Below are 18748 nucleotides of genomic sequence, written 5' to 3' on the forward strand. Positions count from 1 at the left end.
TCCCAGCTGTTTTAGATGTTTGACTTAAGAGGATAGACTGGTGGACAAAACACTTAAGCAGCCCCTAAGTGGAAATGGATTCTACAACTTGAAAGTTCATCCTGGGTCAAATCCTAACTTAAAATATAAAATATCACACATGGCCTGATGGTTAATCATTCTGGACACAATCTTCAGCTTAATGACTAAAACTTAATGTACAGGTGCCTTCAGAAAGTATCCTTGACTTATTCCAAATGTTGTTGTGTTACAACCTGAATTCAAAATGTATTAAATATATGTGTTTTCTCACCCATCTACACACAATACCCCATCATGACTATGTGAAAACATGTTGACAATTAAATACAGAAATATCTCATTTGCACAAGTATTCACACCCCTGAGTCAATACTTTGTAGAAGCACCTTAGGCAGCGATTACAGCTGTGAGTCTTTCTGGGTAAGTCTTTCCACATCTGGATTGTGCAACATTTGCCCATTATTCTTTTCATCATCCTCAAGCTGTTGTTGATCATCTGTCAAATTGGTTGTTGATCATCGCTAGACAACTAGTTTCAGGTCTTTGCCATAGATTTTCAAGTAGATTTAAGTCGAGAAAAAAGAAGAAACCCACACGCTGCTCTTGCTACTATGACTGTTCTTTAATTATCTTTACGTATCGGCCTCAAGGCCTTCCTCAAGCTCTGACGAAGGCCTTGAGGTCGATACGTAAAGCTAATTAAAGAACAGTGATACTAGCAAGAGCAGCGTGTGGGTTTCTTCTTTTTTCTCATCTTATTTAACTGTTACCATGCACCTGCAACAAAGATAGCTCAGATGTGCGAGTGCCTTTTGAATTTTGAAGTCAATTTAAGTCAAAACTGTAACTCGGCCACTCAGGAACATTCACTGTCTTCTTGGTAAGCAACTCCAGTGTAGATTTGGTCTTGTGTTTTAGGTTATTGTCCTGCTGAAAGGTGAATTCATCTCCCAGGATCTGGTGGAAAGCAGACAACCAGGTTTTCCTCTCAGATTTTGCCTGTACTTAGTTCCATTCCGTTTCTTTTTTATCCTGAAAAACTCCCCAGTCCTTAACGATTACAAGCAAACTCATAATATGATGCAGCCACCACTATGCTTGCTGATATGAAGAGTGGTACTCAGTAATGTGTTGTATTGTATTTGCCCCAAACATAACACTGTATTCAGGACATAAAGTACATTGTATTGCCACATGTTTTGCAGCATTACTTTAGTGCCTTGTTGCAAACAGGGTGCTTGTTTTGGAATATTTTTGATTCTGTACAGGCTTCCTTCTTTTAACTCTGTCATTTAGGTTAGTACTGTGGAGTAACTACAATGTTGTCAATCCATCCTTAGTTTTCTCCTATCACAGTCTTCAAACTGTAACTGTTTTGAAGTCACCATTGGTGAAATCCCTAGGAGGTTTCCTTCCTCTCCGGCAACTGTGTTAGGAGGGACAACTTCATCTTTGTAGTGACTGGGTATATTGATACACCATCCAAAGTGTAATTAATAACTTCACCATGCTCAAAGTGATATTCAATGTCTGTTTTTTTATTTGTACCCATCTACCAATAAGTGCCCTTCTTTGTGAGGCATTGGAAAACCTCCCTGGTCTTTGTGGTTCAATCTATGTATGTGTGGGGTAGCCATTCAAAAATCATGTTAAATACTATTATTGCACACAGAGTGAGTCCATACAACTTATTATGTGACTTGAACGTATTTAGGCTTGCCATAACAAAGGGATTGAATACTTATTGACTCAAAAAAACGTCAGCTTTTCATTTTTAATTCAACGTAAATCCACTTTGACAGTGACCAAAAATCTCAATTTAATCCATAATTTAATTAAATTCAGGCTGTAAAATAACATTTTGAAAAGGGGTATAAATACTTTCTGAAGTAAATGTAGGCTTGGGCCCATAGGGGATCAGATGGGACAACATTAACAGAGCAGTACCTGGCACACAGGAGCATTCGTAGGTGGTGTCTCCCTTCTGGACGCAGGTGGCCCCGTTGTGGCAGGGGGAGGGGTTGCACGGTAGGTAGCGGGTATCGCAGTGCTTGCCCGTATACTCCTGGGGACACTGGCAGCGGTAGGTGCCTACCTCGTTCACACACACGCCTCCATTCTTGCAGGGTGAGGGGTTTTGGGCACACTCATTGACGTCCTGCTTGCAGGTCTGGCCGTAGAAGAAGGGGGTGCAGGAGCAGATGTAGTGGGACTCGAAGGGGGTGCACTGCCCGCCGTTGGCACAGGGGTTAGAGGCACAGGGGTCTGCCTGCTGGCACTGCTTACCTGAAAGAGACAGACACACATCTTGTAAATGAAATCAGGATTTTGATCTTTATTTACATACGTAGCAGCACCTTGTTTCTTTTCATGTGCTACAATTAGTTGTAACCATGGTCAGTTTGAATATTTGAAAGAACATAAGACCGGTTAGTAATGTTATTTATTACTACTAGACTGTGCAGCTTTTCCCTCCAGTATTCTGACTATAGTGTGAGTAGTAAATATGACCGTGTTTACCAGACCAGCCAGGAGGACATCTACACTTGTACTCTTTGAGGTTGACAAGGTCGCAAGTGCCACCGTTCCGGCAGGGTAAACTGAGGCAGGCGTTGTCGATGGGCGTCAGACATAGGCGGTCCGTGAAGCCTGGCCGGCAGAAACACGTGAATTCCACTGAATTCCCACGGGGCACCATGCGACACGAGCCGCCATTTTTACATGAAGAGTAGGTGCAGGGGTCCTGATGCTGACACCTGTTCCCCACGTATCCATCCCGACATCTGGAAAGAGAGAGAGAGAGAGAGAGGCGGGTTGAGTCAGAAAGATAATAATAAGCACTAAGGGTTAAGGAAAAGTTGTATTCAACAGGTCGGGACTGGCAACAAAAGCCACTGCACTAGATGTGTTTGTTTTTTAAGTTAATATGGGAACACAGCAAGAGTGAAAGCAAACACCTACTAGTTGTCATCCACTTTCTTACTTTCACCTCTGATGTTTTCAGAGGTCAGTGCAAACAAGGAGAGGAAGCCACTGAGATGTTCCTATTGTGTGCTCATCAATATAGACCTTCAGCAGCCTGGGAAACAAGCTCAGCCTGACACTAACTAGGTAACTAACTAGTCCCTGCTCTCAGTGAAAGACGCTCTGAGGGCTCAGCCAGGATGTTCTCTCTGTCCTGCCCACTGTTTTTACTACACGGCAACACAGCCATGAGAAACTATGCAGCCAAACAGCACATTTTCCTTGTCACTGTTGTCCTTTCAGACAGCATGTTTTAGGCCATAAAACCCTGACTGCAGGATATGGGGGGCAAGGGGGTGGGACAGGGGGCATCATCCACCCCTGTGATGTTTCTCACAGGTCCTCTTAGAGTCATAAAGTGGCCCCCAGCAAACGGTTCCCAGAGATAATGAGAGATGTGAAATTCCACAGTGTGCCATCACAGCAGCAAGATTTGTGACCTGTTGCCACAAGAAAACAGGCAACCAGTGAAGAACAAACACCATTGTAAACACAACCCATATTTATGTTTATTTATTTCCCCTTTTGTACTATTTGCACACTGGTTACAACACTGTACATAACCATAATATAACACTTGAAATGTCTATTCTTTTCAGACTTTTGTGAGTGTAATGTTTACTGTTCCTTTCTGATTGTTAATTTCACTTTTGTTTCTTATCCATTTAACTTGCTTTGGGAATGTAAACATACGTTTCCTACGCCAATGAAGCCCCTTCGAATCGAAATTGAATTGAGAGGGAACGAGAGAAAGAGAGAGGAAGAGAGAGGAAGAGAGAGGAAGAGAGAGGAAGAGAGAGGAAGAGAGAGGAAGAGAGAGGAAGAGAGCGGAAGAGAGAGAAAGAGAGAGGAAGAGAGAGGAAGAGAGCGGAAGAGAGCGGAAGAGAGCGGGAAGAGAGAGAGGAAGAGAGAGGAAGAGAGAGGAAGAGAGAGGAAGAGAGCGGAAGAGAGAGAAGAGAGGAAGAGAGGAAGAGAGCGGAAGAGAGAGGAAGAGAGAGGAAGAGAGAGGAAGAGAGCGGAAGAGAGAGGAAGAGAGCGGAAGAGAGAGGAAGAGAGAGGAAGAGAGAGGAAGAGAGAGGAAGAGAGAGGAAGAGAGAGGAAGAGAGCGGAAGAGAGAGGAAGAGAGCGGAAGAGAGAGGAAGAGAGCGGGGGTCGGCGGGGATGGATTCGCACATTTACTATTACAATGACAGGGCTTGGAGAGTCCCCGAGGCAACACAAGGTCAACTCCCAACAAAGAGCCACACACACACACACACACACACACACACACACACACACACACACACACACACACACACACACACACACACACACACACACACAGAGAGAGAGAGAGAGGTGGTCAGGGTCCGTGGAAAGAGATAACCCACCACTCTATCTAGGACCTCACTGCTACCAAATGCTCCCATTTGTCATCCAGGGGGGTTCTGTACTATTTTCCACATGTTTGGATGGTGAGGGTTGTTGGTCATTGTGGATAGACTGACTCCATTCATCAACACTACACGACAACATTGAGCTGAACTCTGATGAGCTGACTGAATTCTTGTACATAATCCGGTCTCATTTTTGACAAAGGTAGCCCCATGGCCCACATCAACAGCTCTTAGCAAGAAATATGCTCCACTCCACTCCTTTTTTTCCCAGCGCTCATTCATTCAAAGGACAAGGCCGTGTCTATGCCCGTCTTTGAACTCAGAGCTAACATTATGGAGAGTTCAAAGCAGTGTTCCTCCACCTCAATGCCCTGTATTCTTCTACTGTATAGAGTCTTTCTCTCTCTCGCTCTCTGACAGCCAGAGACAAGGGATATAGAGAGATAGCAAACTCTAGAGCCACACAGACACTGTTGGTATCAGTTATCCTCCTAGTGAAACGTTCGCTAATTCATTGTCAATTCCCCCAGGGCAAAACATAAAGAAACATTTAACACAAAAAAACAACGTTTTCAGTGAGAAGTCGGGATTGGTCTGAAGCCGAAAAATGAAGGAAATTCACATGAAAGACAATACAGAGCCCCCAAAAAGCTGATTCCTTTCCATTGGAGGCTGATGTTGTTTTCGTTCTCCAGTTGCAACTAGTATTGTATTCATTTACATCGTTAATAGTTGTTGATTATAGCTACTGTGTCTCATTCTGGGGGATTCCATAATGTAACAATGTCTCAGCAACCTTTAAATACCGTTAAAAGTTCTGTCACTCCAAAATACTATCACATAGTTGTCTATAGGTCTATTACTATTGGCCCTAAGGGGGCTAACTAAATCACCTCCCCAAACATTCCCAGGGGGCCGTTGGTTGTGTGAGCAGGGCTGGGGGCCCGGGGCCAAGCAGAGGCCCCCTGTGGGGACAGACGTGTGTTTAGACAGGGTCTCTCTCTCACGGGATTAGGGTGGCCAGGGAAAGAAAACATCACATGCTAGGCTGGGCACTAGCTACACAAACATGAAGGGCCTGATGGCATGTCACGCTGCTTTAATGCTAGGCTAGGCTACCTCTGGTTTCCAATCACTGGGAAATACTAGAGAATCATCCATCTTGGGTTACAGGGAGCATGCTTGTCAGGATGTTTTATTCTAGAGAGATATAGAGTGCGAAGGAGGAGAAAAGGCCATCTACCAAAATCCCAACATTGCCATATGCTATTTGAGGACTATTCTAAATCTAAACATGATCAAATGTATTTTCCTGTGGTGAGAAGAACACATGCTCAGTTCATCCTTGTTCTCCAGAGTTTCACTACAAGCCCTTCAATTGTTCAGATAATTCGCTATCTTTTTTAATTATGACAGAGATGTAGAAGCATTCTGCCAGCTAGCATTCATAGCAATGCAGTTCTGAAATAGTGGGGGTCTATAAGCCAACCCAGGTCTCCCAGAGAGGGACACAGAGCAGACATAGCGGGAGCCTGGTGCTGGGGTCGTGAGGCGGGGCATGCGTCACACTCTGAGCCATCGTTCCCAAAAGGCTGCAGCGTCGGAGCAGGTGCGCATGTAAATGAGGGGACGGCAGCTGCTGCCTGGCCTTCAGCAGTGGAGGGGGTAGGATGAGTGGCTCCATTGTTTCTCCTACCCATTCAGATCTAACCACAGGCAGGCCAGGCCGGGAGCCTCCAAGCTGAGAGTGTGCATTCAGCTGGTAAACCTTCTCCTCTCTGTTCCTTCTCTGTCCACAAACAAGTTTTTCCTCTCTCTCCATCGGGCTCATCCCTGGCCTCTCTCTCTCTCTCTCCATCAGGCTCATCCCTGGCCTCTCTCTCTCTCTCTCCATCAGGCTCATCCCTGGCCTCTCTATCTCTCTCTCCATCGGGCTCATCCCTGGCCTCTCTCTCTCTCTCCATCGGGCTCATCCCTGGCCTCTCTCTCTCTCTCTCCATCAGGCTCATCCCTGGCCTCTCTCTCTCTCTCTCCATCAGGCTCATCCCTGGCCTCTCTATCTCTCTCTCCATCGGGCTCATCCCTGGCCTCTCTCTCTCCATCAGACTCATCCCTGGCCTCTCTCTCTCTCCATCGGGCTCATCCCTGGCCTCTCTCTCTCTCCATCGGGCTCATCCCTGGCCTCTCTCTCTCTCCATCAGACTCATCCCTGGCCTCTCTCTCTCTCTCTCCATTGGACTCATCCCTGGCCTCTCTCTCTCTCCATCAGACTCATCCCTGGCCTCTCTCTCTCTCCATCGGGCTCATCCCTGGCCTCTCTCTCTCCATCAGACTCATCCCTGGCCTCTCTCTCTCTCTCCATCGGGCTCATCCCTGGCCTCTCTCTCTCTTTCCATCGGGCTCATCCCTGGCCTCTCTCTCTCTTTCCATCGGGCTCATCCCTGGCTCTCTCTCTCTCTCCATCAGGCTCATCCCTGGCCTCTCTCTCTCTCTCTCCATCAGGCTCATCCCTGGCCTCTCTCTCTCTCTCTCTCCCTCCATCGGGCTCATCCCTGGCCTCTCTCTCCATCGGGCTCATCCCTGGCCTCTCTCTCTCTCCATCGGGCTCATCCCTGGCTTCTCTCTCTCTTTCCATCGGGCTCATCCCTGGCCTCTCTCTCCATCGGGCTCATCCCTGGCCTCTCTCTCTCTCTCTCTCCATTGGGCTCATCCCTGGCCTCTCTCTCTCCATCGGGCTCATCCCTGGCCTCTCTCTCTCCATCGGGCTCATCCCTGGCCTCTCCCTCTCCATCGGGCTCATCCCTGGCCTCTCTCTCTCTCCATCAGACTCATCCCTGGCCTCTCTCTCTCTCCATCAGACTCATCCCTGGCCTCTCTCTCTCTCCCCATCGGGCTCATCCCTGGCCTCTCTCTCTCTCTCTTTTTGGTCCTTAATTCGGTCTTCTTTTCACTTCCTCCTTATGGAGCCTTCGTACGGCTGACCGTCCTTTTACTCCCCCCTCCTCAATATACCTTCTTTCGCTCTAGTTCCCGGTAATTGTTTTCCCCCGCTCTCTCTTTTCATGGCGTCCATAGGGTTGTCTGCTTTTGTAAGCTACCATATTAGGATTTATAACTCTCTCTTGACTGGGCCATGGCTCCAAAAACCTCAAAGTCTGGGCCTGGGTGTTACTTTTCACTGGTCAACCCAAGCATACTTAAACGATGCAGAGAGAGACAAACAAAAGCTGTCTGAAAGCAAGGAAATTGAACTGGTTTTGGAGGAGGGGGTGGGATGGAGAGTTAGTGGGAAGCCAGTGAACAGAGGAGGTTGCTGGTTTGGAAGGAATGTTGGTGTTTACTCTAAACCCCCCCTCTCCTGTCCCTATCCCTGAACCACAGTCCTCAATGGAGGCTCTTGGCAGCCTCACTTTACAGGGCTATGCAAAAACTCACACCAGCTTTTTAAACCAGGCCCAGACCTGCCTGTTCATCACAAACAGCCCAATGTCTCACACTGGGGCCTCAAAGACAAATACATAAAGCACCCACTCCTCTGCCTCGGTCCACGTGGCCCCGCTGCTCAAACACACTCTGGCCCTGGCGTTTGAACAGAGTCAACCTCAGCACGCGCTAGCCAAGAATGCTAACCGTTTGCTCTTTAACTTGGCGAGAGGTCGACGAATAGGCCGTCAGCACAAAATCCGTTTTACAGGACACACACGGCTAACCGTCTTAAATGGCTCACACAGACTATAAAAGGGAAAAACAAAAAGACACCAACTACTATTGTAAATTGAACCGTTCAAAACAAACAGTGAAAGGCAGCTGCTACAACAGACTCCTGGACACGTCATCCAGAGAACGCTAATCTTGGCAGCAGGTAAACTATCTGCTAGAAAAGTTCAATAAAGAACAGCTGAAAAGAGGAGAAGAATCAGAAGCTGTTCAAATATCAGGTGTGCAGCAGGCCCGGAGTGATGTTGTATAACAGAGGAACCTCTGTAATCAGGCTGATACTGTTGTTGTTATCCTGTGACTGTCGTCCCTCCCTGCCTGCCCCAGTAGCCTCCACTGTCCTGCTGAGATTGCTTTTCTTCCTGGCCACCAGTAGCCCGTGGCAAAGGGTCTGTGTGTGTGTGCTCATGTGTGTGTTTGTGTGCGTCTGTGCTGCAGTGTGCAGCGGGCGGCTGAGGATCAGCCCAGGCGGAGAGCAGATGTTGTCATGACACCTGACCTCGGGAGCAGACACCACTCTGGGGGGTTTCTCCACTGTTGGGCCAATCTGCCATCTGTCACTCTCGGAGGTCACCATGCACAGAAAGGCACTGTGCTTTGAAGACACACCGGCACGCAGGCGTACACATGAACACACACACGCATATATAGACACACACACACACACACGCACAGAGACGTACAGGCTCCACTCTTCAATACCAGCCTACGACAGCCATGCAGCCTACCTATGTTCACCATTTAACCAACAGTATTGTAGTGTAGTTTCTCTAAAAGGGTCAAACACACAGTGCTGACTAACTGCAATTAGCACAGTGGCCGTCCTATCGCATCTGACCACTGAACATCAGCCCTCATTTTCTACTCATTTCCTGACGATTCAGGGAATGTTGAATCGCAAAACTCAGCAGATGATTAACTGCAGACGGGGGATGTTTAGGTTGGTCTGTCTGCGCTATAAGACAAAAAGAACACTTGACTGTTCCAATGAAACGTTCACCACGACACCATGAACATTTTGAGAATTGAACCTCAACACAGAATGGAGAAAGTGACAAACCTGACCATTTTGGGCCTGGAGCGAATTCAGTTTTTGTTTTTTTCACAGTCCATCTCTCTTTCACATGCCTCCTACCACCTCTCTCTAAACTGCCTCCAGCCTGGAGTCAAACTCTTCTAGGAACACTTTTTTCCCCCTGCCTTGTGTTTCTCCACTCTCATTTCCTGGCTGTTTGGTGTCTGTGTCTCTGCTAAGTATCTTTTAGTCTGGTCTGATCTGTCTGAAAGCACTCCCCCGGGGCTGTGGTGCTGTGCCTCAGCCCCCCTCTCTCTCTCTAATCGTAGCTTCCCAGCCCACATCTGGTAGTGTTCATTAGAGACCTGTTTATTTGGCCCTATTACTGACAGAGCCCATGGGAAAGGAACCGCTCCCCCAGGGACACAACACAGAACAAGGGGCAGGAGGAGAGGCAGGGGATGCAGGCAGAGGCAGAAGGGAGATAGGAGGTGCAGGGGAGATATGGCGAGACAGGAACAGGGACAGGGAAGGAGGCTGCCTGGGGGATTTCTGACTCAAGCTGCCTTCTCCTAATGACTGGTGGTGGTGTTGCTACTGCCTAGCCTGCTGCTTTACGAGACTGGGAACCTCTTAAGTGATTAAATGTGGCTGAAGGTGTGTGACACGGAAGCAGACCCTGACGGAGTAGTTACTGTACAGAGCTCAGTGTTGTGTTTGGTTGAGGTCTACCTATGAGAACATTTTATGAAGTTCAGGTGATTCAAACAGATGATATTGGCTTTAGTTTAGACCTCATTTCAGACCAATTTAAAAACGTTTTTTAAAGGACCTCCTTATCACTCCATCCAGAAGAAAGCCATTAACTTATGTTTTGTGTTGTCTTTGTGAGGAGTATCCTGTGTGTATTTGTGTGTGTGTGAAAGTTCATAGAACACCTGCCGCTGTGATGCAGCCTTCTGTTTGGAGTTGAATGCGAAAACCACAAGTAATCATGGGTATTATGGAGTGTGCTGCCTTGTGGGTAATGCAAGCCCCTTTTAGTTGTTCAGTTATGATCCACAGACAGACAGGTGGTCGGGCACAAATTCATCAAATGAGGAAATGCTCCTCTATTGTTGTTTTCTCTCCTGCCTCGCTGCACACACACAGATGGCCTCGCTGCACACACACAGATGGCCTCGCTGCACACACACAGATGGCCTCGCTGCACACACACAGATGGCCTCGCTGCACACACGCAGATGGCCTCGCTGCACACACACAGATGGCCTCGCTGCACACACACAGATGGCCTCGCTGCACACACACAGATGGCCTCGCTGCACACACACAGATGGCCTCGCTGCACACACACAGATGGCCTCGCTGCACACACACAGATGGCCTCGCTGCACACACGCAGATGGCCTCGCTGCACACACACAGATGGCCTCGCTGTCGGTCATATTAGCCGGTGATCAAAATGTATGTGATTTTTCTTTGATACGTGTCACCCCTCAGACTCAAATATCTCTAATCCACAGCGTTGAAGTTCCCCAACGTCAAGTCGCTTCAATCCGTCAGAACAGAACAGTCAGCGGCTCAGTTCAGCCCCCCCTTTGCTCCACTGAGGTTTGTGCCAAAGGGAAGCCGACCCGGGCCCGGCGGCCCATGAAAGCCCAGGGCCCTGTGTGATGATATGATCACATACAATACAGCACCTTTTCTTCCCCCGGTCCTTCGAGGCTGTTTCCTGCGTCTGAATGAAAGGATGGGAGTGGGGGGGGGGCGGAGTGGTGGACTAAAATGCAGGGATTCATCTGCCTCGTAGCAAACAGAGGTTGCATTGAAGCATCACTGGCCAGGACAAGGGCTGGCTTTCATTCATGAGTTTCAAGTTCTTGTGGTGTCCACATCACCAACGAACTATCATGGTCCAAACACACCAAGACAGTTGTGAAGAGGGCACGACAACACCTTTTCCCCCTTAGGAGACTGAAAAGATTTTGCATGGATCCCCTGATCCCCAAAAAGTTCTACAGCTGCCCCCATCAAAAGCATTCTGACCGGTTGCATCACCGCCTGGTATAGAAACTGCTCGGCATCTGACCATAAGGCGCTACAGAGAGTAGTGTGTGCGGCCCAGTACACCACTGGGGCCAAGCTTCCTGCCATCCAGGACCTCTATAGTAAACGGTGTCAAAGGAAGGCCCAAAAAACTGTCAAAGACTCCAGACTGTCACTCTCACTGTCACCCTCACTCTCTCTGTGACTGCACGGCAAGCGGTATCGTAGCGCCAAGTCTAGGACCAAAAGGCTCCTTAACAGCTTCTACCCCCAAGCCATAAGACTGCTGAACAATGAATCAAATGGCCAGCCGGACTACCGACTACCGGTCACTACCACACCACACATGCCAGGGAATGAATGGGCCTTATTTCACTTCAGTCAGAGAGTTTTAACACACACGTAGCCATCTAGCTAGCTATCCAAAGGGGAATTTGTTAAAGCCTGGACAAACACTTGAGAGAATGATTATCCAAGGTTATATCAGTTCCAGCTCTTTGAATACAGTGCCTGCAGATTAGAACCTGTCATGGAAACCTTCGTCTCAGGTGCTAACTGGGCTATTTATGTCTTTCTGAAGGAGGGGAGACTGGCTGTTACTGCAGAAGACTTATTTCTCCAGGCAAGCAGGCTCGCAGACAGGCAGCACAGGGGACATCTATGCTAAGGTGTGACTCCCCAAATACTGAGGCCTCAACTCAGCATGCATCATCACATCAAAGACTTCTCATCAGGCAAAATGTATGCACTACATAGGGAATAGGGCCCCATTTTGGACACAACCTGAGTACAGGACAGGTTGATGAGTGACAGACAGACAGCAATATTGCTCAAAATACCCTGGCTCAGTCTCATCCATACCACATCACTTCCAAATCTCCCTTCTCCAGTGGGGGACTAAGCCCTCCTCTGAAGCACAAGAGGTCACGTGACTCACTGTATCAATTGCCGGTCCAAATAAATACAGATATTTTGAGGAGGCTCTTCTGTTTTCCTGCCGACTGAGGCACAGTATGTGAAGCCCTCTCCAGACAGTGCATCTCTCATCTCCCTGGCTGAGGATCTGAAGCTAAGCCCCTTGATTCTAGCCATCCTAGAGTGTGGATCATATCTCTCTCTCTTGGGTTCTTATTGGCCCTACACTGCACTGCTTTCTGTTACTGTCATGTCAGCTTACTAGATGAGAGGCCTCCTTCAGATAAACTACCCTGGCCTGCCCTGATCCCAGTAGCTCTCATTCACCAGTCCAGATATGAGGGAGGACCTCAGTATTCATGGCTTGGAATGTAAAGTAGGCAACCTACAGTACTACACTGGACAAAAATATAACCGCAACATGCAACCATTTCAACGATTTTACTGAGTTACAGTTCATATAAGAAAATCTGTCAATTGAAATAAATGAATTAGGCCCTAATCTATGGATTTCACATGACTGGGAATACTGATATGCATCTGTTGGTCACAGATACCTTTAAAAAAAGGTAGGGGCGTGGATCAGAAAACCAGTCAGTATCTGTTGTGACCCCCATTTGCTTCATGCAACGCGACACATGTCCTTCACATAGAGTTGATCAGGCTGTTCATTGTGGCCTGTAGAATGTTGTCCCACACCTGTGTAATGATCATGTTGGTCAATCAGCTTCTTGATATGCCACAACTGTCAGGTAGATGGATGATCTTGGCAAATGAGAAATGCTCACTAACAGAGTTGTGTATGTGCACAAAAGTTCCAGAGAAATACTCTTGTTAAGCTTGTTTTTATTTCAGCTCATGAAACATGGGACCAACACTTCACATGTTGTGTTTATATTTTTGTTCAGTGGAAATAAAACTGAAGCATTGGATGGCACTGTACCTGGGACTACCACTTGTCTTGACTTCAGAGCGGTATTGTTTTAATTGAGGTGAAGGAAGGCCGTGATCCTGTCAGGAATGGGAACATGGCCGTGGAAATACACTTCCTGTATGCTCAGGGAAGGAATTTCATGGAGACCATGAAAACATATAACGTAGCCTATATTATTCAGACAGGCTGCCACACAGACCGACGCCACCAGACCTCACCAACCTGCTCTCTCTCTCTCTCTCTCTCTCTCTCTCTCTCTCTCAATCTAAAGGGATTTATCGGCAAGGGAAACATATTTTTACATTGCCAAAGCAAGTTAAATAGATATTAAACAAAAGTGAAATAAACAATCCAAAACTAAACTGAAAACATTACACTCACAAAAGTTCCAAAGGAATAGAGACATTTCAAATGTCTTAATATGGCTATATACAGTGCTGTAACAATGTGCAAATACTTCAAGTACAAAAGGGAAAATCAACATAAATATGGGCTGTATTTACAGTGTTGTTTGTTCTTCACTGGTTGCCCTTTTCTTGTTGCAACAGGTCACAAATCTTGCTGCTGTGATGGCACACTGTGTTATTTCACCCAATAGATATGGGAGTTTATCAAAATTGGATGTGTTCTAGAATATTTTGTGGGTCTGTGTAATCTAAAGTAAATATGTGTCTCTAATATGGTCATACACTTGGTAGGAGGTTAGGAAGTGCAGCTCAGTTTCCACTAGAGGTCGACCGATTAATCGGAATGGCCGATTAATTAGGGCCAATTTGCCTATTACGCGAAGGCAGTAAGAAGCCAAGGTAAGTTGCTAGTTAGCATTAAACGTATCTTATAAAAAAACAAATCAATCAATCAATCATAATCACTAGTTAACTACACATGGTTGCATATAATCGACGCGGTGCGCATTCGCGAAAGAGGACTGTCGTTGCTCCAACGTGTACCTAACCATAAACATGAATGCCTTTCTTAAAATCAATACATAAGTATATATTTTTAAACCTGCATATTTAGCTAAAAGAAATCCAGGTTAGCAGGCAATATTAACCAGGTGAAATTGTGTCACTTCTCTTGCGTTCATTGCAAGCAGAGTCAGGGTATATGCAACAGTTTGGGCCGCCTGGCTCGTTCGAACTCGAACTAATTTGCCAGAATTGTACGTAATTATGACATAACATTGAAGGTTGTGCAATGTAACATGAATATTTAGACTTAGGGATGCCACCCGTTAGATAAAATATAGAACGGTTCCGTATTTCACTGAAAGAATAAACGTTTTGTTTTCGAGATGATAGTTTCCGGATTCGACCATATTAATGACCTAAGGCTCGTATTTCTGTGTGTTATTATGTTCTAATTAAGTCTATGATTTGATAGAGCAGTCTGACTGAGCGATGGTAGGCACCAGCAGGCTCGTAAGCATTCATTCAAACAGCACTTTCGTGCGTTTTGCCAGCAGCTCTTTGCAATGCTTCAAGCATTGTGCTGTTTATGACTTCAAGCCTATCAACTCTCAAGTTTAGGCTGGTGTAACCGATTTGAAATGGCTAGCTAGTTAGTGGGGTGCGCGCTAATAGCGTTTCAAATGTCACTCGCTCTGAGACTTGGAGTAGTTGTTCCCCTTGCTCTGCATGGGTAACGCTGCTTCGAGGGTGGCTGTTGTCGATGTGTTCCTGGTTCGAGCCCAGGTAGGAGCGAGGAGAGGGACGGAAGCTATACTGTTACACTGGCAATACTAAGATGCCTATAAGAACATCCAATAGTCAAACGTATATGAAATACAAATCGTATAGAGAGAAATAGTCTTAGAATTCCTATTCCTATTCCTAACTACAACCTACAACTTCTTACCTGGGAATATTGAAGACTCATGTTAAAAGGAACCACCAACTTTCATAAGTTCTCATGTTCTGAGCAAGGAACTTAAACGTTAGCTTTCTTACATGGCACACATTGCACTTCTCCAACACTTCTCCGACACTTTGTTTTTGCATTATTTAAACCAAATTGAACATGTTTCATTATTTATTTGAGGCTAAATTCATTTTATTGATGCATTATATTAAGTTAAAATAAGTGTTCATTCAGTATTGTTGTAATAGTCAATATTACAAATAAATAAATTAAATAAATCAGCCGATTAATCGGTATCGGCGTTGAAAAATCATAATCGGTCGACATCTAGTTTCCACCTCATTTTGTGGCGGTGTGCACATAGCCTGTCTTCTCTTGAGAGTTAGGTCTGCCTCTCTCAGTAGCAATGCTCACTGAGTCTGTATCTTTCTCATCAAACCTCCAATATGAGGCCTTGGGTCTACTGTATCTTATGGGTTCATGGGTCTTCATTAGACCTAACTTATAACCTGAAAAGACTGAAGGGATCATGCCAATTAACCCACCTGGATGTGGTTAGTCCTCCAGGCATTAACTTATGTTGTCAACAATTCAGTAGGACCTGCCACACAATTCTTTGATTTTGAAAAGACAAAGCAAGCCAGTTTAGCCTACATGGTGAGAAACGCTTGAACATTCAGTGGAAGATTGTGAAACTAGCAGTGTTGTTGACATTAAGCCACGGTATTCGAATTGGATTAATCTGATAGGGTGCACTTAGCTTGCTCTGCAATGTTCCCATTTTAGTCATCATTTTTCACATCACAGCACTGTTTAAAGTTTGTCCAAACATACTGTATACCCATAAACAAACATTTCCAGCATTGAGCACTAGAGAAGACACAACACAACCTCTGACCTCTGCCTGTACATTCCAGACACATTGTGGGATTGTTAACTCTCGTTACCGTGGGATAATACAAAAAATGAAGGCATAGTAAAAGACACACAAAAGGAAGGCGTAGTAAAAAATAAAAAAAATATCAGCTCTCTCCAAAAAATGTGGTGCTCCAGTCTAGCAGGCCACTAATCACAATCTCCATGTTTAATTAGGAGAGTCTGAGGACAGTGGCAGGCACAATGATGGCTTTGTGGCCCAACAAGGGGGGCGAAACACTGCCAGACACAATTAAGATGTGGCCCAGAGCCAAAATGGCTGCCTGGGCCTGCAGGAGCCAAGAGCCCGACCTGCCCTGATTGAACCTCTGCGCTAGTCCAGTTTCATCCCACTCCACTACAGCTCAGTAAGGCAACACTGGCACTCAAATAACAGGCTGGAAACAGAGCCAATGTTCAGGTAGCCTTTGTGCAACAGGGGTAAGAGGGGTCAGGGGACAATAGACGTTCTACATGTCGTTGATGTAGAAGAGCTACTGAACGCTTTGTATTGACCTGCTCATTTCACTTTAAAAATGGAGAACAACAACAACCTCAGATATGCATTACAACTTGTTTACTAATTTACAGTCTCTTTATGTATCTGTTCACAATTATGAAACCATCCAGTCTAATTACCCTCTACTTCCATCTGTCCTTCAGATGAAAATCTCTCAAGAGAGAGAAAGCCCATTCAACTATCAACAGGGGGACAAAACCCTTGAGCAGGGGGAGCGGGGGGAAGGACAGGGGCTGCAGCCAGAACTCACTGGGAAGCATCACCCAGATTAGTCACACAGAATTCATCTGACTGGAGAACAATGGCCGCCGAGCTTCTGGCAAAGCCCAGCTGTCGCTCCGTGAAAGAAAAGAGAAACAAGATTTAGGACTAAGAGTGAGTGTCTCCAACAGAGACTTCTGCTGGAGAGAGTGGAGAGGGAGCCTGCATTCAGTAGCAGTGGGCTGGGCTGAGCAGGCTGTGAGACACACAGACACAGCGACCCCCCCGGTGCAGTCCTCTTCAAAACCCACACATCTCATTCATTCGCTGGCCCAGGCCTAGGTTGTAATTGTCTTCCAAGAATAGGCATGTGCTACTCTCTTAGACGACTGAAAATGCCTTCAGAGGCCCAAGCTAGGCCTCAACTCAACACGATCAAATGAAACAACTTCATTTTCTTGGATATGTCATTTACTAAATGCTCTCTGGAATGTATAATATGTATTTGATGCAGGAGTTTGCTGTGCATATTTACCTCACGTAAAGGGATTTGAAACTTACTTGCACTCTCCATTTCCGTCAGCCGTGGCCTCACACCTCCCCAGGTTCAAACACGACTCGGTGGACATAGAGCATCTTAGGCCTGCAAACAGAACGAGTCAATACAACACACACACACAACCTCTTAATTCTTTTCACAGTTGAAGAGATGATTTTGATAATCAGTCATCAATGGATGGTTTTTGGAAAAGCAACAAGACGGGAACAAAATAACATCCAAATGCTTGGGTATTAAACAACAGAAATATCCTTCATGATGACGATTGTAAGGACTAGGTGTGACTACTGCCACCTTCAAGTGCAGTTTGTGGTGAATGGGACTTGGCACACTGGTAGGCGCATTCTTCCTTTTGCAGCTGTCCCAAAGAATGTACAATATTTGGGGAGTAACATAGCGCTGCAAAATGATTCTGTGTAACTCGACTCAAACCTGCCTCAATGGTTAAGGCTTGAATTGTCATATTCCTAGACTGAACAGTGAACTTCGCTCTTGCAAACGCAGAGCGAATAGCGCAAGCCGCATCTGTAAGCCGAGAGCACAACGGTTAGTGTTATCCAGGATCCTATGATGACAATACAATGTCCTGCCTGGCTATCTGTAAATACAAAATACATGTAAAGGTGCAATATGCAGAAATCGCTCCACCATTTCCTGGTAGCAAAAATTCTAATTGTTTGCCTAATTTCAGTTTATGTGACAAGACAAGAATTTATAGTGTAGAAAATCATTGTACCATCTAAAGCGCTGTGAAATATATTTTCAATAACCAAAAATATTTTATTTTCAGCTGTTTGAAGCTGGTGTACAAAACCGAAAGTAAAACACAAAAACGGAACTTAAGAACTGTAAGCATAGAATAGATCTACTGCTTCTTAGACTTGATTTCAATGAGAATGACAGATCTATAACCACAAAGTCACATATCCTCCTGAGATCCATAATTTGTGTCCTCCAGTGGATATCAGATCTTGGTCCGTACCTGAGGCCATACAAGCCACTTTATTGAGTCATGTTTTCCCCTTGAGAGGACGTCCTTGCCAACTTTATCTTCCTGGTTCTAAAAAATAATGTCTGCTTCACATTTTATGGAAATGTAAAAAGTGTGTGTAATTATAAATTATAATTTTTGTGAGTTTGATATTTAAATTGTTTCTAGTAAGTGAACATCTCAGGAATAATTCAGTGAGTAGTCAGGACTGTGTCACGTTAAATAATAGTCAAATAAGAGCAGGACATGTCCTCTGTAGTGGACACCTGGATACCGCAACTATGTTTTTCACCCACTGTACCCATTGACTGTAATGTAAATGTTATCATATTTACGTCCTAATGACCACGAAAGAGGACAATTTTGCACTTCAAATAACTGATAAACAACATTTAAAAATAATAATAATCTTGGTAACATGTTTTCGTTCTTCACCCCAAACACTTATTTTATGTAAAACATATTTACATGTATATACAGTACCAGTCAAAATTTTGGACACACCTACTTATTCATGGGTTTTTCTTTATTAAGACATCAAAACCATGAAATAACACATAGGGAATCATGTTGTATCTCAAAATATATTTTAGATTCTTCAAAGTTGCCGCCCATTGCCTTGATGACAGCTTTGCACGCTCTTGGTAT

General features: G+C 45.5%; 1 protein-coding gene across 2 annotated transcripts in view; it reads right to left on the reverse strand.

Annotated features, from left to right (window-relative positions):
• The window catches only part of LOC112263102 (neurogenic locus notch homolog protein 1-like), a 50128-nt gene that overhangs the window by 28473 nt on the left and 2907 nt on the right, over positions 1-18748 (reverse strand). For both annotated transcript variants that reach the window (XM_042294883.1, XM_042294882.1), the window contains exons 2-4: positions 17112-17193; positions 2542-2804; positions 1969-2307 (exon numbers count right to left, since the gene is read on the reverse strand). In XM_042294883.1, the coding sequence (XP_042150817.1) occupies positions 1969-2307; positions 2542-2804; positions 17112-17193 (684 nt within the window). The remainder of the gene's footprint in view (positions 1-1968; positions 2308-2541; positions 2805-17111; positions 17194-18748) is intronic.

The sequence above is a fragment of the Oncorhynchus tshawytscha genome, linkage group LG12, assembly GCF_018296145.1.
Source record: "Oncorhynchus tshawytscha isolate Ot180627B linkage group LG12, Otsh_v2.0, whole genome shotgun sequence".
NCBI lineage: Eukaryota > Metazoa > Chordata > Actinopteri > Salmoniformes > Salmonidae > Oncorhynchus > Oncorhynchus tshawytscha.